Source organism: Vespula vulgaris, chromosome 11 (assembly GCF_905475345.1).
Source record: "Vespula vulgaris chromosome 11, iyVesVulg1.1, whole genome shotgun sequence".
Taxonomy (NCBI): domain Eukaryota; kingdom Metazoa; phylum Arthropoda; class Insecta; order Hymenoptera; family Vespidae; genus Vespula; species Vespula vulgaris.
This window is the reverse complement of record NC_066596.1, coordinates 5745001-5768823: the sequence shown is the minus strand read 5'-3', so window position 1 is coordinate 5768823 and position 23823 is coordinate 5745001. Positions and strand designations below refer to the sequence as shown.

Genomic DNA, 23823 nt, shown 5'->3' with positions numbered 1-23823 from the left:
ATATTTAAAATTAATTTGACGAATTGAAATAAATTTTCGTGATGTAATGCATGATGAATCTAGTTCAAATAATTGTTATTACTGCTGCTCTTGTTATTTATTATTCTGTTTTTTGTTGATTATTATTAACTTAAAAAAAATATATATAATATATATATTATATATATTTTATATATATATATATATATATATATATATATATATACACGTACACAAAAGTACAACTGAACACTGAACACTATGGAAATACGAACGTACAGATCACGTCGTAATTTTATTTCAATTTGCCTTTACAATTTATTATTTACATATTATTTACAGGCATATAATATACAATATTACATTCTTAATTACATTATAAATGTGTGTGTATATATATGCATATATATATATATAATATGTGTATATATATGTATACACACACATATATAAGGTATAAAATCTTTCATTTATAACAAAATGAAATATGATAATTACAGTAAAATTACCTTTCCTTTACATAATTTCACATTTCATATTACATATAACTATATACATTTGTATATTATTTCTTTTGTGTTTTTATCAGTTGTCTTAGATTAGTCTTATTGAGTTTGGAGATATAAATATAACGTGTTATCTACCTAAAAAATGGTAGAAAGAAGATTGAATAAATAGAGAAATTCTATTAGCAAAAATCACAGATAGAAAAAAAAAAGAAGAATATTTCTTTGTAAAAGTACAAATATGTATATACATAGAGAATATTTCACTTCGTAAATTTAAATTATATTGCTTTGTGATGTGTGTTTGATGTTATTCAAAACATCAAGGACATTCATTTACCGTTATTATCTTTAAACAAAATTATTTGTACGGTCAAAACACATCTTATAATCCCATAATTAAATGTACATCTTCCGCGCAGATATATTCATGATGGCTTCCATGCCACTACCCTCATTTTATTATTAAGCTCTTGTAAAATAAGAGAACATGTTAACTGTTTCTCTGGAGATAAGCCACTAATTCCTTCCATTTCATCATCATCATCACCCAATCCATTACTACTTCCATTTTTACCTTTCCCTTTACCTTTTCTTTTTTTCTTTTTATTTAATTGACGACAATCTATGTCACTGGAGGTATCTGCAGCACGTCTTATCTAATAGAACAAAACTATAAGATTTTAAATGCGGCTTATAGATCACTTATTAAGGATTTTATATTTAGTATCATTAAAATATCATAGTCAATTTAATCATCATATATATTCAGTTTAATATTCCATATAATTGAACAATACCATATGAATAGATGATGATATATATATATATATATATATATATATATATATATATATATATATATATAGAGCTATATGTATATAAAAAATACCTTAGAACTTTTCTTCGTTTGCTTATCATATTCTAAAGCATCATAATAATTTGGCTTTTCACGTTTAATACGGTTAGTTCTTCTTGTTTTCATAACTCCATTGTCAGGACTTGGAGGACTTTTGATGGAATTACGTCTTGCATTAAAAAATGAGTGTCCACATGGACAAGCTTTACAAGCGACTGGTACCTTAAAATAAAATATTTTTAATTAATACTACAATTATCAATGATATTTTTTTTGATACAGACGAAGTATACTTTTTATTTATTTCAGAAAAAATAAATGAGGAGGAAAAAAGAAATTTACAAAATTAATCTTATGTATACAATTGAAAAAACCTATAACATTTTATGAAAATAGTTGAAATCAATCATTTACAATTTGTATAAATGTAGTGTTAATATTAAATATTAATTTGGTTATGTTAGAATATCGTTAAAATTTCATATGAAAAAATTTAATTAAAAAAAAATATATAATGCAATTATTTTGTTACATTAGTTCTACAAAATTTATTATATCAATTAAAAAATACTATTCTAATTATTAATAAACATCACATTCCTCTACATAAAAAATTAGATACCTTTTTCTTCTATCTAATACATAATTGAATAAAAAGAAAAATATCAAATTAAATTACCTGTTGTTCACATTTAGGACAACCCTTACTAATAGTTTTTGTTTTTCCCATAATTAACACATACACACGCACACACAACGTTAAATATAAATTCTTTCTATCTAAATTTACTACGAGTATAATCCATTAAATGGCTAAATGGTGTATGTTAAAAAATCATTATGGCAAACTTCTTTCTAACACGACTAAATTAACTTTATTTTAAGAACACCACATATTATATATACAAATAACATTATTTGTAGTTTCTATTTTGTCTGCTAGATGACAGTTCTCATATCACAAAAATAGACCAATCAACGATTATCAATCCCCTATTTGCCTATGTTGTCATTGATACTGATTGGATAATGAAAGAAACAGAATGAAATATACATATAATAAATAATAACATACGATCGATTTCTTCATTTGAACTAATTCATATCATTATTGTTCAACATTTATCGGCCATAGCATATGCGACTTCAGCGACAGGTATGGATAAAATATGAACTACAAGAGTAATACGGAAACAATGTCATCACTACATACCTATTATATCATTTATTACAATAAAATTATCGAAATTATTTTATACGTGAAAATTTCAAAATTAATACTTTCATTAATTTTATATTTATTTAAAAAATGTATAATGTATAAGAAGTGCATTTAACTAATATTAAAACAATACTACAATCGCCTAAATATTACGAACATCGTAACGCGCGAGAAACTTTAAAAATATCAATAGTTATCTCGCGATCGTTGACAACGCGTAAGAAAACAATCAAGAAAAACAAACTTTTATAGTTACCGGATTAGTTCACGTGTGTACTCCGACAAGAACACATCGAAGCTCTTTCCTTCTAAACGTGACGACTTTAAAATGAATACTTTTGATAATTTCTCATTTATTTAAACAATAAAAAAAAGTGCGCGAAGTTAAACAAACTAATAATTAAACAATAATAAATTCGATTAAAGATTGCACGTATTAAATATAAAATAATTTCAATTTATTTTATTTTAGATTTCGATATTGAATGAGCGATTGTTTACAATATATAATATCAAGAAAAACAGACTTTTCATTGACTTTGATAGTTATCGAATCAGTTTACCTTTGTACTCCGAGAAGAACACATCGAAGCTCTCTCTTTCTAAACGTGACGATTTTAAGATTAATACTTTTGATAATTTTTTATTTATTTAAACAATAAAAAAAAGTGCGCGAAGTTAAACAAACTAATAATTAAACAATAATAAATTCGATTAAAGATTGCACGTATTAAATATGAAATAATTTTAATTTGCTTTATTTTAGTTTTCAATTTTAAATTGGCGGTCTATGGCTACGTGTGACGTCATCAAAATCAAACCTTTGATTGACTTTGATAGTTACTGGATCAGTTTCGTATTGTATTTCGACGAGTGAACATCGAAATTCTGACAGGATGTGTCTCCTGCAAGTATCAACTAAGACTTAAGGTAAATTTATTTCTCTATCATATATTTCTTGAATAATTTATAGTTTTTCTTTTTTTTTTTTTTTTTTTTTTTTTTTAACTTTGTATACATATTATTTTGTTTTTATTTGTTTGTTTCAGAACTTTATTGCAATCGTGCGCGTAGCAATGAAGTAATCGAGTGTTTGTTTCGCTAAAATAAAAATTCGCGTTTCGCGATTTAAACAACAAGTGTTTTTGCATGAACTGCGTGCAATGCAGTCGTTAGAGTCAGTGTTTGTTCGCAAAGTTTTTTGATTTTTTCACAGTCGTACAGACTGTATTTATAAAAAATAAGAGTTCCGCGAATTAAATTCAGTGAACGTTCGTTAATAAATAACTATCGCGAATTAGAGTCAGTGTATCACTGAAAAGGATCTCAACTAACTTCGATATGGACCTATCTCATTTTCAACCACCTACGAATCATCCACCCTCAATTTCGACCTAAATCGCGGACGAGTGTTTTGGAGCCATCGTAGAACTTCTTAAGTAGTAAGTCAATTTTTAAGTCCCTCCGATCACTCAATCATGTCGAGGACGAAAGGTCCGAATTGGCACGAGTGATTGGTTGTAATTAATAAATAAAAAAGTATTGAGTGACTACGAGTAAATTTCTTCGAAGATTTACTCGTGAATTGTTTCTTATTTTTTGATCACATGATAGAGTCTTTTTATTCGAACGCGTTAATTATAATTATTTGAATTATTAAATATTTTCTCTCCTTCAGAATTTTATTTTTCATAAGTAATGTATATATACACACGCACACATTTTTTTTCTTTTTTTTTTCTTTTTTTTTTTTTTTCTATAAAATCGAATTATATTAGAATCATGAAATCAAGCCTTTTTAAAATCACGAAACGAATAGGAAATGAAAATTGCACAGAACGCCATTGATAAAATAAGCATATTTAAATATATGCTATGTTGTTTACTTCCGGAATTAAAGTAGAATTTTTAAAATAGAATTTTACTCAATTTGTAGATTTTCAGATTTACGTATTACTCGGTATACGTGGTATAGACGAATCTAATAAGACTTCACTATTATCTGTATTGCAAATGGCTGTATATAATATATATGTAAACAATTTTTCTAAATTAATTGTTTCAAGTTTAAAACTCTCAATTTAAAACTCTCAAGTGTGGACCTTAAGCGGATTTCTTTCTTCTAATAGCGAAAAATCGAACTCCATTTTGGTACTTTGATTTTTGGTACTTTGATTCGTGTAACGCGATCTTTGAGACTTTCACCCATTACTCTGTTATATTTTTTTCACACGTATTCGTACGTACATTCTAGATTTCTTTTTTCCTTTTCTGTTCTTTTTTTATTCTTTTTCTGTTTCAGGTTAAATGAGGGATCGATCATCATGGAATTAGATTTTTACAGAGAAATTTATGAAATCTCTTTGTATGTAATTCTAATTCTCTCTTTTTCTGTTTCAGATAAATATATATGATATTGAATAGATGATAAGAACATTGAGAGTAACATCTCGTATAAAACTCGTATCAAATACACTCGTCATAAATTTATTTTGATCGACAAATTCTATCAGAAATTTGCAAATTTGAATTTAAGTATCGTTTCGTAATTAAAAAAAAAAAAAAAAGAAAAAAAATGTGGATACGATTGTTTTATTTCAATTTTGAACAATGAAGAAACGATTACGATTAAAATGTGTTTTTAGAAAATTATATTACATCTGAATTGTTTTCCAATTTTTATTGTTATACATTGAAATAAAATAGATTAAAATAAAGTAAAATATTCATGTATGTATCTTTAAAAAAATTCTACTAAGCATTCTCAATCAAATTTCAATTGAAAACTCGTTACTCATTCCAAAGTGTATACTGATTTAATTTAAAAAGAATAAAAATTTCATCAAATTAAAGTAAGATAATTAGTATAAAAAAAGAAGAAAAAGAAAAACTTGAAAAAATTATGACAGAACATATTATTTTCTATTTTTCTTTTCAATTTATTAATCAATAATTAAACATTATTATTCTTTTCTTTTTTTCATTTGGAATAATATCATGGACTATTAAAAATGTGTGTGTTTCTAAACGACAAACTGTTAACACATTTTTTTTTTTTTATCCCTTTGGCACACATTATTTAGAGCGCAAAGATAAAACTTTTTTAAACATAATTTGATTCTCTTTAACCAATGATATTATGATGGGTAAACTTCTACAATAGGACAACGTTGGAAGTATATGTATGTACATTGTGTATATTCGCATGAATCATATTACTGTGATTATGGACAAAACTTTGTTGAATACACAAAGAATATCACATACATTTATAACAATATATTTGAATTTATTCTAAATGTACAAAGACCACACTATTGTACACCTAATTTTTGTAAGTTCGTATCAAACCGTTGGATGAAAAACACATATCAGTCACAATGTTTCAGAAATCATTTTGATACGAATTATAAATGCAACACGATCATAAATATACTTTCACTACCAACATATTCAAGGATATGTTCTTTTTTTTTTTTTCAACACAGTATACAATCATTTATATCTTTTCATTTGTTACTACTATTCTGCACAATAAGGATATATCTATACTTATGTATCTCTTTCAAGCATATTATTTTATGGTTTACTAAAGATCAGTCTGGTGTGGTTTTTGCCATTTATGATCTATCTTGTGTGTCACGATAGTTTTTAATAATAAAATGCGTTTGAAAAAAAACTAAATAAAGGATCAAAGGAATAAAAATTGAGAACTAATTACATAACTCATAATTTCAAATGTTCAAACTCTTTAAATACATTCGTAATTGATCACTTCCATTTTACACTAGAAGAATACTTTAAAATTTAAGAATTTAAGTATACGTATTATACCAAGTATATAAATTATTAAAATATGTTAACTTCTTTATATAATTGCAAAAATCATAATATTTTCTCTCTCTTTCTCCCTGTTTATTTAAAACTACAAAATATTAAATTTGTATGCATTTTGATTGTGAGCATGAAGCTTCCAAAATTGTAATATTAATTAAAAATTTATATAAATTCTTGTTTATATAATTATATAAATTTATATAATTTATATAAATTTATATAAATTATTGTTTCATATATATATTTATAATGTTACACATTGACATAATTTAATTAGTCAAAATGTAACACACAATTCGTTTTTAATATTGATATCAATGTATAGAGAGAACTATGTAAAAACCAATAGGCTATTATAACATAACAATGTTATGTACATGCACAAATTGTCTTTAAACAACTATTTATAAATTAATAAAGTATTACAAATGCCTGAAATATTATTACTAAACAAGCATTTTCTCGTTGTTAAATTGCCATTAAACTGCTTATTACCAAAAGACCAGATAAAAACAAAGAATGACTTTTCGTACAAATTCATTAGTATAAATATTTTGATACGCGTCATTCTCTAAATGATAAAAGCTCTTTAAATTATAAAAGATCTGATAACAGTACACATACTCTCTGTTAAATGTTATTACCAAATTGCCAAATAACTTTGATATATTTTGCAATATTATTATTTAAAAATTATTAAATAAATGCTTTTTGTCTATAGATAGCATAGAAGAGAAAAGACCGGGTAAATTCGACAGGCCCAAAAAAAAAAATAATTTCATCAAAGATCTTTAAAAAGAGCAGATTTAGCATTTTTAAGTTTATCTAATCGCCTTTGTAAATGCGAGTTCGCTGTTTCGAGTTCTTCAACGCGTCCTTGAGACTCTCTAACCTATAAAAATATAAAATATCATACAAAAATAATAGTATCATTGTCACATATATGAATATGGTAGTAATAAAAAGAAACAATGCTTCATTACTTCTCTTTGCAATTTTCTCTTTTCAACTTTGAGTTCATCTTCCGCTTTCTCAGATGCTTCTGCTGCAGACTTATAGCGTATTACTTGACTTTCTAATCTAGCTACCGTCGCTTGTAACGTAGACATGTCTTGTTCCGCTTTTTGCAGCTTGAATTTGTAGTCGGCTAAAAGCTTATTAGCTTCTCGTTGAATATCTTCAGAATCCGTTAAGCCACCTGTTTCAATAAACAGCTTGTATAAAGTAACATTTGATGAAATTGAAAATTGATATGACAGATAAAACATTTCGTAACTATTTGCTTATAAGACCATTTTTATGGAGTATTAAAAATTAAAAAAAAGATGTATGCACTCCATCACACATGTAATGTACAGATTTAACTTCAACCTAATACTGCACCCGGGGATCTCTCAGATCTTATGCGATTCTTGGTTTCTTCTAATTCCAATCTTAAATGTCGTATTTGATCTTCTAATTCTTTTTTCTCCGAAGCGAACTTTCTCAGTCGAACGTCTGTAAGAAAATAAAAAAAAAAAAATTGTTCGATTTATATATATTTCTTTTCATTATATCAATCGTAATACGTTAGATCAAAATTATATACCCAAGGATCCTTTTCCAGCATTCTGCAATAAATCTGCAGACTCTTTACTAACTAATACTCTTCTTCTATGGCAGGGTCCACTTTCAACGTCATTTTCTTCATCAGTTCCTTCATCTTCAACTATCACTAGTCCATTTTCCTATGCGATAAAAGATTACATCATCATCATTATTATCATTATTTAATAAATTCATGTAATTCTTAAAAACAGAAAAATTATATATCATATAAAAAATACCTGAATTAGTGTATCCCTTTCTAACAATTGTGTTCTGCATAAATCTAAATCATCTTTTAATCTTTGACCAAGTCGTTTTAACTGTTCAGCGTCTCGATTCTTCTCTCGTAGTTCTCTACGTAACTGAGCTGCCATTTCTTCTAATTCTTCCAATTTATCTTTTAATATATCAACTTGATAGGCAAAAGAAGATTTTTCATTGTCTAATTGGGCATTAGCTATCATTGCTTTTCTGAATTTCTCTTCAAATTCCTTCAGCTCTAACTATAATTATATAACACTTCAGTATCTAATGGCTCATTGTTAATTCTGATTAAAGTGGTCTTGTTACATTACTCAATCATGAATCACATACCCTAAGATCTCTACCAAGTCCTACATCTTCTAATGAATCTTCTGATGATTTACAGCTGGATTGAAAATTATTAGAATTAGTCAGCAAGCGTGATGTCCTTACAGGATCTGGAGTTACTCTCATGGCTCTATTAGGATCTATAAAAAACCATTAAAACATAATATAATAATTACATGATATAATAATTTTCTCAATTTTTTTTATAATAGTTACCTGAACACATGTCATAAACTCTATCAGCATTTTCTTCTGCTTCTTTCTGTTGTCTTTCCAATTCACGCATTCGAATTTCTCTAGCTTCAGCTCTTGCTTGTCTCCTTGCAGCTAGTCGAGCTTCTGCCTGAAAGTATGTACGGAAAATCCATCCTGTTACCAAAAACATTTTCAAATTCAATTGATTATTAACATTGCTAAAATTAAATCAATTCTTGTACTTATATATGTAAGTGTGCAATAAATATTTAACAAAAATATTGATATGCTAAAATGTTTTTTAAAATGTTTTTTTATATATATCTTTAAAATTCTATGATGAATAAAAATACAAAAATATTATATTTTTTTAATGCAAATAAAAGAATAATATATGCTTAATACCAAAAATGTAAAATATTTGTGCAAAATATAATAATTGTATAATTTTAATTATGTTAATAACATTAATTTCTTTTTTTTTTCTTTCTTAAATAAGCAGAATATAGTAGTTGTTTTGTTATACTCACTTTTAGCCTTACTCCGTAGACAAAGTTACCTGTTTTCCTGACATTCCTATCTTATCTTTATGATAAGCTGTTATCATTATGTGGTTTATAACATGTAATTTAGTAGCAGTAAAAGTATTACTTTACATGTCTTCTTCTTATACAAATGTGGATACAACAATATAGGAATACTAATTTTATATATATTAATAACAATTTATATACAGGTATGAAATCAAAATTTAGATAGATATAAGCTACTCATAAACGTACACGTATATCATCATTCTACGTATGATAGAGCAATTGCTTTTTCTCAACTTCTATTTTTTTCGTTGAACATACTAATTCTAAATGAATTAAAAAGTAGATTATTATTTCATACCTCTTTAGCTATTTGGTCAAGAGCTTGATCCTCAGCAGAATGCCTTGTGGCAGTCCGCCTTCGTCCAGTTACAGTAGATTCCATTTGTCCTTGTATTTCTTTATTTAACAGCAGCAAATTGGTAAACAACTAATGCTTTTTCCTTAACATAAAAAATGTAATTAGTTTACTGACAAATTCACAATAAAAATAATAACTGATAACAAGTATAATTTAAATATAAATTAATTTATTCATTCGAATAGAAGTCGATGTATTTTATAACGGAAGATTTGAATAAAAGAAAATTTCTTTTCCACAGCTTAATTAAGATCTTCTTGAAAGTTAATCAAACAAAGATATAAAATCATTTACTCGTTTAAGAAATGTATAGCTTTATATGTGCTATATCAAGTATGTCTCATAATGAAATGCAACCTTGATACTTATGTTACTACAATGTAACGTATAGTGCAAGAATACAATTGTTATTTAAAAAAAAATGAACTATTAACAAAATAATATTCCTTTATGATAATTTTTTAAAAATATTCATGATGTATACTTTAAATTGTCCTTGTTATACCTGTATTGCCTGAATCAAGAGAAGACCACGATTATAGTTTGGATGTTAAATCTTCGATGTTGCCCTCGAAATAAACGCTATATATTGTCACTTAGTATAAAAGTCCAGGTCATTATAATAACTGAATATGAAATATTTAGAATGATTAATAAAAATTATATATTTTACGTATTAACACACCCACGTATCACGGACGAATGCGTCCATGTAGAAGTACTATACTGATGTGTCTTTAACTACTTATGCCTTAATTTAGTGTTGGGCCTATCTAACGAACAAACTTACAGAGGTACGTACAAGAATGCCTATCAGCCAGCGGACAGCTGCATCTTGTTTTAAAAGAAACACATGCAAAAATAACCAGACACTATAAATAAAGTCAGTACAAATCGGACGTGACTGCCACGATGACCATTCGTAGAATAGAATTAATTTTCCTATTTGATAATGATCAATGTTTTCGATTTAAAAAAAAAAAGTATATATATATATATATATTCGTGATTTTTTTTTCTTGTTCTTTTTTTGTTCTTTTCTCTTTTAAAACACCAATAGTTTAGCCTGGTCTGTGATTGAGATTATTTAAATTTGAGGATGCGTGACATGAGTGCATAAAATCCCACTGGATATATCGCATGATATTTTTCGAAAGAGTTTCTCGTTCAGTGATGCAAAGCACACTGCGCCGCGCCTCAAATAACTACGTTACTGGCGACATCTGTCTCGATAACGTAGTACTATCTTCAAAGTAAATGCCGGCAGTTCAACGTATTACTGTACCTTTCGATATAACAAACGTTAAACACTTTGTTATTAGTATTAGATTTTTATCTATGTATTTTTATTATGCCAAACGAATTAAAATTTCTACGAAACGTTATGACTAATCGGCACGATTAAATATTTCACTAATAAGCTAAAAACCCGGCCTGTACCTAACTATGTTTTGTAACAATCGGCACCTTCGATTGACTTCACGCTCTAACTGCGAAAGCACTCCAGCGCCATCGAGTAGAGCCTTCGTGAAATAAAAGTACCAATCGAAAACCTACGGTTCGATTTTTTTCTTCTTATTTTTTCTTTTCTTTTTTTTTTTTTTTTATTATTATTATTATTTTCGTTTCATTCTGATTCTTTCGTAATCTTATTCATAAATTAAATTTGAAATGATCGAATAAAGTGATTTTGTATATGGATGTTATATAAAAATATCTACAGTGTATAAATGTACAAATTTCAAAAATTATACGTACATGTATTAACATTATTACTTTTACATTTGAATACAATTAAACTTAGGATTTTCGTTATTTCGAAACAGCTTTTTGACATAATCGGGCCAACAGACTATTCATTTGTAATAAACTATTCATACCATTCACAATTCCTAAGTGTGTTATTCCTATCTCCTGAAACAATTAATAATAATAATGATGATGATGAAAAAAAAGAAAAAAAAAAGAACTATTTATGATAGAAAATATTCATACAATATATTATTGTAAATTTATAATCCAACTATAGACATAAAAAATAGTTTACCTTTATCATGAGATAAACATAAAAAAAAGTTTACCTTTATCATATCCAATTTTAATTTTTCATCTATAGGAAGATTTTTACAAACTCGAAATATATTTCCTATTATATCTTCTGCAGAATAACCTAATCTCCACAAGTGTTGCATTATCTGTTTTTAAATAAAACAAAACAGAAGATCAAATAAACGTATAAGTAAAAAAGTTAATATATGTTTTCATCAGGATTAAACGAGTTTTACCGTAAAAGCTTTACAAATATTTCCTTGTGTACACAATTCAAGCATTTCCTTTACCAGAAGCGGATGTGGTTCGTCGCATACTTTAAAAACATTTGTACCATTTACATGACCAAATCCATTGTAAGTAGATTGTAGATTATTTAATGCTTGTCTCATATCACCTTGAGCAGTAAATACTATAGATTCTAAACCATCATCTGTATATGAAACCTATAAATCATTTTTTAATAAAAGAATACTTTATTTTTTATCAAGAAGAAAAACTTTGTAATAAAAAAATTACATTCTCTTTCTGACAAACTTCTATAACTTTTGCCAAGATTTGTGCATCACTTAATTTCCCATATCTTAACATGGCACAACGTGATTGTATCGGTTCAATAATCTTCTCACTGTTATTACATGCCAATGCAAATCTAGTTGTACTACTGTATATTTCCATTGTACGACGAAGAGCTTGTTGCGCTCCATCAGTCATACTATCAGCTTCATCCAAAATAATTATCTTATGTTTCCCTTTAGTTAAATTTACCTAAATCATACGATTACGGATAAAAAGAATATTATTTTTTCTATATGAATATACACCCTTTTTTTACTTACTTTCTTCTGTGCAAACATTTTGATCTTATTTCTAACAACGTCAATCCCCCTTTCATTAGATGCATTTAATTCTAATACTGCATCTTTAAAAATTGGACCTAAAAGTATACGTGCCAAACATAAAATAGTTGTAGTTTTTCCTACACCAGGTGGTCCACTAATAATAATATTTGGTGTATTTCCATGTTGTGCAAAAACAGATAAACGAGCAATAGTATCTTCATTGCCAACAATATCTGAAAATACTTGTGGTCGATACTTCTCAATCCTATATTATGAAATATTTCAAAATTTTAAATACATTTAATCTTAAATTAACAACAAATAAAAATACGATAATATTTTAATTATCTATGGAAAATATGAAAACATACAGATAGAAAATAACCTTATTTACTAAAATATAAAATAAACGAAAGATATGTAAAATATTTAACCTACCAAGGTAAATCATAGGATTTGTTGGATCGTTCTTTATTTTTTGAATTATATCCACTCGTAGATGGCAAAATTTCTACTTCCATTATTTCATTGGTATCGTGATCTCGCGTCATTTTTAAATTTCTTGCTAATGTCTACTATTGTTACTGGTAAAAGAACCGCGTAAATAAGATTGAAATATTTAAAATAAATTCCATTGTATATTCGCTATGATTGGCTATATTTTTTACACAGCAGCATATATGCATGTACGCAACTTTACATTACCAACCAATGAAGATAAAAACTATGAAAATAAATATGAACTTCGATAAAAAAATCTTGAACTTTTCGTAAATTTATTTAATGTATTATTTTAACCAAAAAAGTTGTTGAAATAACTTTATATGAATGAATAATTGAAAATAACTTTTTACATAGATAAACAATAAAAGATAATTACATGAAAAAACTAAATGACGCATAACGCGTCTGATTGGTTGAAACCAAAATACCGTGTTGCATCGTCAACCAATTAAATTTAAGCTTTAAGAAGACAATTGTTGACATATCCCTTTAAAGAATTTCTAAAATGATACAACGATTTAACAGACACACCTGATTACACCATATGGCAACACTGGGTGTGATCATTCATCCAGATTTGTAAAACGATAGTGACAGTTAAATTTTTTAATTTCTTTGACAGTTTAATATAATGACGTTGTACCAGTGCCTCTTAATAGTGCCTGTGTATTCCTATATCGGTGTAATTTAGCTAAAATTAATTCTTAGAATAATAACCGACGTCGTCAAATGCACAATTTGTAAGCAGTTTCCTTGTACTACTTCAAGTGTCATCAATGTATCAACATTTTAAATAGCAGCAATATAGATTGGGTAATATTTTTAATTTTTTATTTATAAGAATTTTATTTATAACAATATTTTCAAAATATAGTTAATGGCCATTACTATACGGTTATTTGTTTGTCATTCAATTCAAATAATTTTATTGTCTAAAGTTCAATTCTATGAAACAATGAAAAGTACAATCTAAAGTTCAATTTTACGAAACAATAATAAGTATATTCTTTTGTTTGTGATCATTTTAATTAATCTACTTAAATTTAATTATATCTTTAATATCATGTAACAAATATAATATTTCTAAAATTAATTTAATTTTTATGTATTATGCATTTATTTTTTTTATTTATACGTATATATTTTATGATTTATTTTTTACTTATATCTGTTACTTATATCGGGTCTTTCAGGTATGGCGACGGGTGGTAGTTTTATAAGTAAACCAGCTAGAGGATGGTTACATCCCGATCATTTAGTGAGCAAAGAAGGGATTAGTTATATGGTAAAAGTAAGTTATTTATAGTAAAAATCTTTTTTTATAAATAGTTATATAATATATTTATTAATAATTATATCATTAAATATGACAGTATATAGGATGTCTTGAAGTATATACTTCTATGAAGAGCCTAGATTTTGAAACAAGATCATGTGTTGCTAAGTAAGTAATAAAAAGATATATATTCATATGTGTGTGTATGTGTGTATGTGTTAAATATTATAAATTGTATATAATGAATCTTCTTGTTTCATAGGGAATGTATAAATAGAGTTTGTGAAGCAGTTGGATTAAAATCAGCTGATAAAAAAAGAAGGGTAAAATATTACAATTGCTTAACAGAATTAATTTGTGTATAGAATATATATATATATATATATATATATATATATATATATATATAATTTTATTTATATATTCTTTAAATTTAAATTATAGGTTGACAGAAAAGTTTTAAGAGCAATAGCTGATAAGCCTCGTATGGAGCATGCAGGTACTAACATCAACTTGACAATTAGCAGTAGTAGTTTATCTTTAACTAATTTAGAAACTGGACAAGTTATTGCAAAACATGATATGCCACGTATATCTTTTGCTTCTGGTGGTGATACAGTATGTATTACATTGTTACACGAAAATAATTTTGAGATTAATGTATCATTTTTGACACAAGGAGAATATTCTTTTTTATTGTAGGATATATTAGATTTTGTTGCATATGTTGCCAAAGATATGCATGAATGGCGTGCGTGTTATGTTCTGGAATGTGAAGGTGGATTAGCGCAAGACGTTATATCTACAATTGGTCAAGCATTCGAAATAAGATTCAAAGAATTTCTTACTAAACCAAATTCATTACAGTAAGTTTGTTATTATTTTAAGAAAGATTTACTATTTAGAAAAAAGAGATTACTATTATATATATTTTACAGTCCTGTATTAAATGGTATGAGAGAAGCAGATAGAGATTATTATAACGATCTGCCAGGAAAGGTGCCACCAGATATCGGTCCACCACCAGTGCCACCTTTACCTAATGCAGCATCAACATTACCAAATTTAAAACATCATTCTACACAAAACCAAATAACACGTTGTAATCCACAAAACTCTATATTACATGATACTTGCTCTATTGATAATAACAGACAACTTCAACAATGGACAGGTAATTTTCTGATAAAAAAAATCGTGTTTATTTTATATATATCTAATAAACTAATCGTTATTTATATAACTCTCAATATTACTTTTTTTAACTATAGAAACTGGAAATTTAATTGATTTAAATGCAGATGGAACTACCTCAAGTTTTAATGCAGTGCATGAACACAATTACATGAATGACAGTGTTATACTTGCAAACAGAGACAATCATCGTGAAAACACGTCACTTTTTGATGTTTTCGATATGCGTATGTTAACATATCTATTATTTTTATTATAATATTATGTTATAATAAATTGTTAAATATTCTATTTTTTTGCTTTTTTTTTTTTTTTTTAGAACCATTCAGTTCTGCTATATCAGAAATGAATAAATTAAGTCCACGTTCGCAAAAAAATCAGTTGAAGCAAGAAATATGGTTTCATGGTAGTGTTAGTCGTGCCGAAGCAGAGTCTATGCTCATGAGAGTGAGTATAATTTAAAAATAATTCAAATAAACTATAACCTCTTTCGTACGAAGTCAACGTGTAATATAATTTCATTAATCTAAATTAGGATGGAGATTTTCTAGTACGTGAATCACAAGGATCACCAGGTCAATATGTTCTTACTGGTATGAATAACAATACACCAAAGCATTTGTTATTGATAGATCCAGAGGGCGTCGTAAGTATATTTACGAGTTAAAGTAAAACAAAGAAGTTTATATATCCTCTCTCTCTCTCTCTCTCTCTCTCTCTCTCTCTCTCTCTCTCTCTCTCTCTCTCTCTCTCTCACTCTCTCCCCTTCTCTCTGTCTCTGTCTGTCTGTCTCTCTCTATCATTCTTTTCTTTTCCTGGAAATAATAAGAAACAAAAATACGATTTACAGGTTCGCACAAAGGACCGTGTTTTCGATAGCGTAAGTCATTTAGTTAATCATCATTGTGACAATTTACTACCTATAATATCAGCAGATAGTGTCTTAGTACTTCGCCATCCCATTCCTAGGCAAACGAATTATTGACTCTTCATTTGCTTTCTATATAATAATAGAATAATAATTTGATAATCCCAAAATCAGTCAATGCAAATGCGCAAAGGAGAATTTTTCTAAAGGCGAAATATCTATTCATTTATTTTGAAATGACCTCTCTAATTTACACTAGATCTAATAATAACTAACCTTTACGTATTAATAGTTCGTGCGTAAAGGTGCTTGATAATTCAGTGGCATAAATAGTATAATAGGTAATTGTTAAGGTTATGTAAAAAAAAAAAAAGGATCTGATATATCATTTGATAAAAATTCATAAAATATCAGACGGATAATTTGTATTATAATCGTATATATTTAACACTGCATTTTTATATTTCTATATCGTAGTTTAACGATATTCGCAAAAAAAAAATATTGAATTACTGTATATGTGAAACTTACAGTAACTGTATTTGATTTATTTCAGTAATTCTTACATTATTACACATCAATATCGATAATGAATGACGAATAAACTTAGCCCAATTTGGCCTAAAATTAATACTCTCAAGAGACTGTTTTTTTTTATATATATATATATATATATATAAGAAAATTACTTGCACATATTTTTGTGTCATCAATTTATGTAAAAGAAGCCTTTATGTAAAAAAGGCACGATTTTTATGAAATACTTACATTAAGCATATTTTATTACATATATATATATATATATTTTTCTGATTCATAAGTTTTTTTTTTTTTAATTATATTAATACATTTAAAAGCACAGTGTTGTTTAAAAATATACCGCAAAAATTTGAATGAAAATTGGGACCACGTAAGCTACAATTTATTCCAATAAATTAATTTTTGCATTGTAATTAATATATCACTTTGTTTAAGATGAAATATATCGATATCTTTGAAAAATTTTATTTAATCATTTATAAAAGCGATTTGTTTGGCAACGTCAATTTATTATTCGACAAAGAAAAATATGAGATTTATAAGAATATAATCTTGCATTTTGCTTATCTCTTCTATTTTGCAAATTTTGTTGTCTTTCGTTCAACTTTAAAATCTAAATAATATGAAAAGCTTATGGCATTATATAATTTCTCTGTCATCATGATGCGAATGACATTAGAATTTTCAGAAGTCTATATATAAAACTGGGAGCTACATTTGTTTACTGAAGACTTAATTTTTGTGTATGAGACTCGTTGTTATAATACAATTTGTAACAAAGTAATTTTTTTTAAATTTTAATTTTCATTCATCCATTTTACCATCTGTATAGTAATTCAGTTATTACATTTTCATTTAAGTTTATTAACCACCATAATAGTTCTCTCATTCCCTTCATAATATTATATTGAGAAGCAATGATAGTACCAGCAATTGGTAAAAAATAATGTAATTTTTTTTTATAATTTCGAAATTTGTTTAATTAACAGAATAATAATATGATATCTTTCTTACATGTGGTATCATTAAATCAGGATAATGACTATGCTTGTTTAATATAGATACGTGCAAACATATACATACATACATACATATACATACATACATATATATATATATATATAAAACACAGAGAAGATCTAAGATGTATATTGAATGATGCTTAAAATTTATTTATTTACAATGGACTAAAGTAACTAATTTAAAAGTATAATTATATATATATGTGTACTAATATAACCGGGTAAAAATGAAAAATATATAATAGTTTGCAGTTTCTAATTTATATATATATAAATAATTTTATATATATATATATATATATATATATATATATATATATATAAAATCTTTAATAGTTTCCTATTAAGAAACAGAAGCAGATCGTGGCACGAATATGCCGATTGTAATATTAATGAAACTATATAAGTGATATACAAATGCTTCTTCGTACATTCATATCCGAAATGGATCACATCTCATTTATCAATATTTAATATATGACTTATTTGATTAATTTATTTATTTATGTTCGTTAATTTATTTTACACATAATCTTGAAAAATCTACGTATATATGAAAAAAAAAGGAAGAAAAGGAAAAGAAAGAAAAAAAAAGAGAAAAAAAAAAGAAAAGAAAAGAAAAGAAAAGAAAATACTGTCTTAACGTAAATCATTAAACATTATTATATATCTATTTATATGTTTGTCTGATATATATACACACACACACATATATATATATAATATGTTTGTATATATATATCATCGAGTTTTATCTCTTCCGATCGTTCGATCCACTGCGTCGAGATCGAGATCGACGGCCACGACTGCCACTTCGCGAACGTTTCGATCTAGAACAGTTTAAGAAACAAAAAAAAAAACACAAGAGCAAAGAGAACGTTTTCTTTATTTGATTTTGCAGAAATAATCAAGAGGAATTTTATTTTAATACCAACCTCTTCCCTCGACTACGACTTCGAGATCGTGACTTCCTTCTGTCTCTATCTCTATCTCTATCTCTGCGATCACGATCACGGTCACGGTCACGGTCGCGTTCACGATCACGATCACGGTCGCGATCACGATCTCGGTCACGATCGCGTTCACGGTCGCGATCACGGTCGCGTTCACGATCACGGTCACGGTCTCGATCACGATCACGTTCACGGTCGCGATCTCGATCACGATCACGATCTCTTTCTTTATATCCCAAACCACGTCCCCTATCCGATCTATCACGATCTTTGTCACGATCCTCTCTATCTCTATCTCGTCGTCTGTCTAATAACGAGTCACGTTTTTCCTTACGTCTTTCCTCAACTGTCTTCTGTAATTCTGCCAGCTTTTCTCTGATTTTAATAAAACCAAGATGTAACTTTCCACCAAAATGATCAGCCAATCTTCTATCATTATCATGAATACCAAGATATGCGCTACACACTTCACACACTCTCAATTTTTGTTGCTGATAACTCGACGCTGGCATACTATTTCGATATTCTTGCTCAGCTTCATTCTTTTTCTTACGTAGTTCATCGATCTCACCCATCAGCTTCATAGATTCCTCAACAAAACCTTCTTCCCCTAGCTGTTCAGCCTTAGCTAATTTCTTACCAATCTCTTCGGCAAGAACATGTACATTGTTTGCTTTTGCTGCAACCTCTGCACTTAATTCTTCTTGTGTTTCTGCGAGACGTTGTTTTGCTTGTTCAGTACGACGATCGCAGTCCGCGATAAAATTTTGTAGATGTTCCATAGCCTAATGACAATGTATGTTTAAAAGATTTATTGTATATATATATATTTTTTTGTTTAACTGATTAGGTAATCAGGTAAAAAAATGCTTACATCGATATCATAAAAATGATCCTTCTTCTTTTGTGCTGCCTCATAGTCAGCCCGTAGGGCCAAGTCGTGAATCTGGGGGCATTCTCCCAGGTCCATGCGCTGCGATTTACAAATTAATTCATATTAAATTATTATATCTTCTTAACAAAGTAATCATTCTTATTTTTATATATGTATATATATATGTATATTATATATATATAATATATATATACATAATTAAACACCCTTTGCGAGACTTCAGTTGAGAAATCTTATTTGACAAGAGCAAGGTTGTTGGCTGCTCTGCATGTGAAATTAGTTTGAATTTATTATTAGAGATAAATTGTTTATCCAAGATCTCGGACAATATATAAAATCCCCCAAAGAGATAAAACCTAGGTAAAGTATTCATATTTCGCTTCTAATATTAAACATATCACCTTGTTTATGATTCCTTAGTTGAAATCAATATTTTATGTCAATACTCAATTTAATGAGTACCATACAAATAGGGATATATTTATTACTAAAAGTGAGATACATATACACACCCGTATATTTTTAAAAGATGATCTAAAAATGTTTCAAGACGAACTTATAAACTATAGCACTTGCACTAATGCGCTATTAAGAACGCATATGAAAAATCGCTCTCATCGGTTGATTCAATGGGTAAATTAACAATGTAGTTTTATACATAGAATTCACTTACAGAGTGGTAACACCTCTCCGCCTGACACGACAATGCGATGACAATGACGCTACAATCAGCATACACCTTCAGTTCACATGTTCATTTCTATGAAAGAACTTATATCCTAATAGTATATTACACTATTTACGTACGGCACGAACTGCCTTGCGAGACTGCTAAACGATTTAGAAAATCGAGTTGAATACGTACATCCAATGCTGAGGGGAATTTTGCTAATGGAACTGGCACGTTGTATAATTCCGCTTAATATTGTCTCTGCTTCATGCCATCTCTCACTTTTTCTTGTGGACATTTTATGTTTTGCAAATTGCCAATATCTTATTATTCCCACATTGAATTTATGATAAAAGGAAGGTTTTTATACGTTAATTATTACATATACATCAATATATATATATACATATATACATATATATATTTTTTTCTATTAGGTTCATATTAATGATGTCTGTACTCTTACAATTATTTTAATTATTAATTAAACCGATCATAAATATAGAGACCTGAAATTCAACACTAAATATCCCTTATAAACATACACATGTATTCAATTAATTGCGTCATTCTACAGTTTTATAGAAAAAAAATTAATGTATAACTTTTAAATTACTCATAAAAAATAAAATAAAAAAAAATAAATAAAAAAAAGAAAGTAAAAGAAAAATGATTTTGCCTGATTTTTTGATTGTATAATAATAAGTTAAAGTACATTAGATTATATAGTGAAGTCAATTACATTTGAGAGCTAAAATCCAAGAAAATATACTATTTTATGTTTTCATGGCAATTAGCAAGTCTTACTTACAGATCAGTGCTTCATTTCCTGTACCCATAATTCCAAGGTTGGTTTTTCATATATGTATATACTTAAAATAAACTTCATTTTCTACCTGCCATAAATGGCATTGTTAGTAAGAAGCGACTGTAAGACATCATCGCATGAATCAGCATGATGCTACTCACCAACTTACACGCCTTTCAGGGTCTGGGAATATTAAATGCGGTACTCAGCCTCACCACCATATAGAGTGGTAGAGAGGCTGAGACAGCCGCTTACCATATTTTTTTGTCAATCAAATTAACACCTAATACTTTAATTATGTAATAATAATCAAATTGTATATGTAATACGTACGTCCTTTTCGCTTTCAGTACTTACAGTAACGCGCATGTGAGAGTGACAAGTACAACACGACATATGAGCGGACAATACTCGCAACAATATTGTACAATGGATCAGATTGACTTTGCTTTTTCCAGAGACTCTGGAAATAGAACTGTGGTTACGTTGGTATTAGTATCTGAATATCATTACTTTCGTGCGCATTCGTCGTTAATATTTCATTTCGGTTTGTACTCTGCGTAGTTAGCCAACGCGTTACCTTCGATGATAGAAATCACTAAGGGTATTTGTTAACTGTGATATACATATTATTATCAATATTAAATGATAATAATATTTTTCAAACCTAAGTTTTTTTTCCATTTTTTTCTCTTTCTCTCTCTCTCTCTTTTTTTTTTATTTTTTTTATTTATTTTTTTTTTTTTTAAGAAAAACTTCTTAATATCAAAAGTAACTATAAATATATAATATATAATATACTTACTGATATTCCTGCATTTATCAATTAAAAATCTCTGAATTTTTTATTTAATAATTGTAAAGTTTGACATCAAAAATTTTAAACTAAATACCAATATGTTTCACATAACAAACACCCTTATGACCAATTCGCACGATATGACAATGAAATGCGCGAAGCAGTGGATGTTGCATCATACAAGTACATAAGAGTATATATTAAACTTCTTAAGATTTATTATATATTGTGTGCATACTTAATCTTTTGCACTTGGGAAATATCAAAAATATATAATCTAACTACTTTTTTTATTTATTTATTTTTTTTTATTTTTTATTTATTTATTTATTTATTTATTTTTTTTTTTAATTATTCTGACTACGTCATCATATAGCAGCTATTGTGCTAATAAAATATATATATATATGTATGTATATATATATATATGAGCTGTAAATTATTTAAAAATATACTACTACCCTGTGCTACAAAATCTCGGTGTTATATAGTGTAATTTGATTCTTAATGAAAATCTTCAGGTACAGAAATATCAAAACACCACTGTACTTGTACGCTTATAAATTACAATAAGGAGAGAAGGTTTCCTTATAATCTAAATTTGTCAAAATCTTAACAAAGAAGCACACCACCTAGCAAAATTGAGACACAAGATAGATTTAGAGAAGAAAACGGGAGATACAAATAGATTTTTTTATATTTTTATTTTTAATAATAGAAAGGACATGTAGAAATCGATAATTGATAAAATTTAACATACAGATCACATTAAATGTATACATCAGAAAATTAAATAAGTTGACCATAAGAAACTCATATATGCTTGTATTTGTGATATATGTATGCCAGTGGTGTGCTATATTTTAATTTCGAATTAGATAATTTCATATTGTACTCACCGTTGAAGAAAGTATCTCGTGTGGACAGCATGCCAGGAGAAAACTCTTGCAGACCTTCGGATCGGAGTATTTCACTTGAAATTTGTTATTTTCACCTATAGAGCAAAAAAGAAATAAATAATATTTGAAAATTTTCCAAGCTTCCTACATATATATATATATATATATATATATATATATATATATACATATATAATATATATAATATATATAATATATATATAATGTATGTATGATGTATTTGCACGTATGTGTGTGTATGTGTTGATAAACGATCAATATGGCCTCGTGTCACCCATCTTGTGTCGATAATTAAATTTCATTCGTTCACTTTTGAGATTTAATCACTGGAAATAATAATAACAATTTGATGAATAATATATTTAATAATACCTACCATTTCGACCTGTTCCCATTAATTGATCGAGCATCGCTCGCATCTGGTCGTGTGCCGTCATTTTTTTCTCAGTATTACAACCTTCAGAAACGCACAACGAACGAACAGAGAACACAGCCACGCCACCGATTTCGACTTTCGAGATATCATCAAAATATATCGATCCATAAAACACGAAGTATATATTTCACTGAGATTACACACTCGCCTATTAAAATTATTTAACACCGAACTATTATAGCGCCATCTATCTAGTATATTATAGTCACTATATTCTCATTTTCATAGAATATTTCTAGTACTTTTTTTTACTTTGTTTTCTTTTTTCTTTTTACGAACGTATCAAACGATCGAATAAATAAAATAATTATCATGCC

General features: G+C 27.5%; 5 protein-coding genes and 1 long non-coding RNA gene across 18 annotated transcripts; 2 read left to right on the top strand and 4 right to left on the bottom strand.

Annotated features, from left to right (window-relative positions):
* Positions 1-82: 82 nt before the first annotated feature.
* Positions 83-2391, bottom strand: LOC127067485 (UPF0547 protein C16orf87-like). Its single transcript, XM_051002462.1, has 3 exons — positions 2024-2391; positions 1378-1566; positions 83-1144 (listed from the first exon to the last, which is right to left on the bottom strand). The coding sequence occupies exons 1-3, from the start codon at positions 2072-2074 to the stop codon at positions 914-916; spliced, it is 471 nt and encodes a 156-aa protein (XP_050858419.1). The 5' UTR covers positions 2075-2391; the 3' UTR covers positions 83-913.
* Positions 2392-3096: 705 nt separating this feature from the next.
* On the top strand, positions 3097-5463 carry LOC127067489 (uncharacterized). The gene is made up of 3 exons (XR_007782635.1): positions 3097-3496; positions 3616-4008; positions 4869-5463. It is a non-coding gene; the product is annotated as an uncharacterized LOC127067489 (long non-coding RNA).
* A 1326-nt stretch (positions 5464-6789) lies between these two features.
* LOC127067463 (leucine-rich repeat flightless-interacting protein 2) lies at positions 6790-11034 on the bottom strand. Of its 8 annotated transcripts, none has more exons than XM_051002397.1 (10): positions 11016-11034; positions 10236-10356; positions 9671-9812; positions 8798-8924; positions 8585-8721; positions 8230-8493; positions 7992-8130; positions 7775-7900; positions 7387-7601; positions 6790-7295 (listed from the first exon to the last, which is right to left on the bottom strand). In XM_051002397.1, the coding sequence occupies exons 3-10, from the start codon at positions 9752-9754 to the stop codon at positions 7185-7187; spliced, it is 1203 nt and encodes a 400-aa protein (XP_050858354.1). In that variant the 5' UTR covers positions 9755-9812; positions 10236-10356; positions 11016-11034; the 3' UTR covers positions 6790-7184. The 8 variants fall into 8 exon arrangements, with proteins under 8 accessions (XP_050858354.1, XP_050858351.1, XP_050858352.1 ...); XM_051002394.1 differs by lacking the exon at positions 11016-11034 and adding an exon at positions 10521-10967; XM_051002395.1 differs by lacking the exon at positions 11016-11034 and adding an exon at positions 10533-10967.
* A 423-nt stretch (positions 11035-11457) lies between these two features.
* Positions 11458-13183, bottom strand: LOC127067470 (replication factor C subunit 2). 2 transcript variants are annotated; one of them, XM_051002426.1, is made up of 6 exons: positions 13060-13183; positions 12619-12886; positions 12299-12547; positions 12016-12225; positions 11812-11925; positions 11458-11644 (listed from the first exon to the last, which is right to left on the bottom strand). In XM_051002426.1, the coding sequence occupies exons 1-6, from the start codon at positions 13170-13172 to the stop codon at positions 11543-11545; spliced, it is 1056 nt and encodes a 351-aa protein (XP_050858383.1). In that variant the 5' UTR covers positions 13173-13183; the 3' UTR covers positions 11458-11542. The 2 variants fall into 2 exon arrangements, with proteins under 2 accessions (XP_050858383.1, XP_050858384.1); XM_051002427.1 differs by having other exon boundaries at positions 12619-12854; positions 13060-13179.
* Positions 13184-13643: 460 nt separating this feature from the next.
* LOC127067458 (SHC-transforming protein 1) lies at positions 13644-17140 on the top strand. 2 transcript variants are annotated; one of them, XM_051002380.1, is made up of 11 exons: positions 13644-13938; positions 14319-14416; positions 14499-14569; positions 14664-14724; positions 14846-15019; positions 15104-15267; positions 15340-15575; positions 15703-15822; positions 15915-16042; positions 16131-16241; positions 16446-17140. In XM_051002380.1, the coding sequence occupies exons 2-11, from the start codon at positions 14321-14323 to the stop codon at positions 16578-16580; spliced, it is 1296 nt and encodes a 431-aa protein (XP_050858337.1). In that variant the 5' UTR covers positions 13644-13938; positions 14319-14320; the 3' UTR covers positions 16581-17140. The 2 variants fall into 2 exon arrangements, with proteins under 2 accessions (XP_050858337.1, XP_050858336.1); XM_051002379.1 differs by having other exon boundaries at positions 13646-13938; positions 15673-15822.
* A 351-nt stretch (positions 17141-17491) lies between these two features.
* Positions 17492-23613, bottom strand: LOC127067469 (putative RNA-binding protein Luc7-like 1). Of its 4 annotated transcripts, none has more exons than XM_051002425.1 (6): positions 23447-23500; positions 23050-23144; positions 20547-21826; positions 19853-19951; positions 18961-19763; positions 17492-18855 (listed from the first exon to the last, which is right to left on the bottom strand). In XM_051002425.1, the coding sequence occupies exons 4-6, from the start codon at positions 19946-19948 to the stop codon at positions 18777-18779; spliced, it is 978 nt and encodes a 325-aa protein (XP_050858382.1). In that variant the 5' UTR covers positions 19949-19951; positions 20547-21826; positions 23050-23144; positions 23447-23500; the 3' UTR covers positions 17492-18776. The 4 variants fall into 4 exon arrangements, with proteins under 4 accessions (XP_050858382.1, XP_050858380.1, XP_050858381.1 ...); XM_051002423.1 differs by having other exon boundaries at positions 21709-21826; XM_051002424.1 differs by having other exon boundaries at positions 21709-21814.
* Positions 23614-23823: the final 210 nt, after the last annotated feature.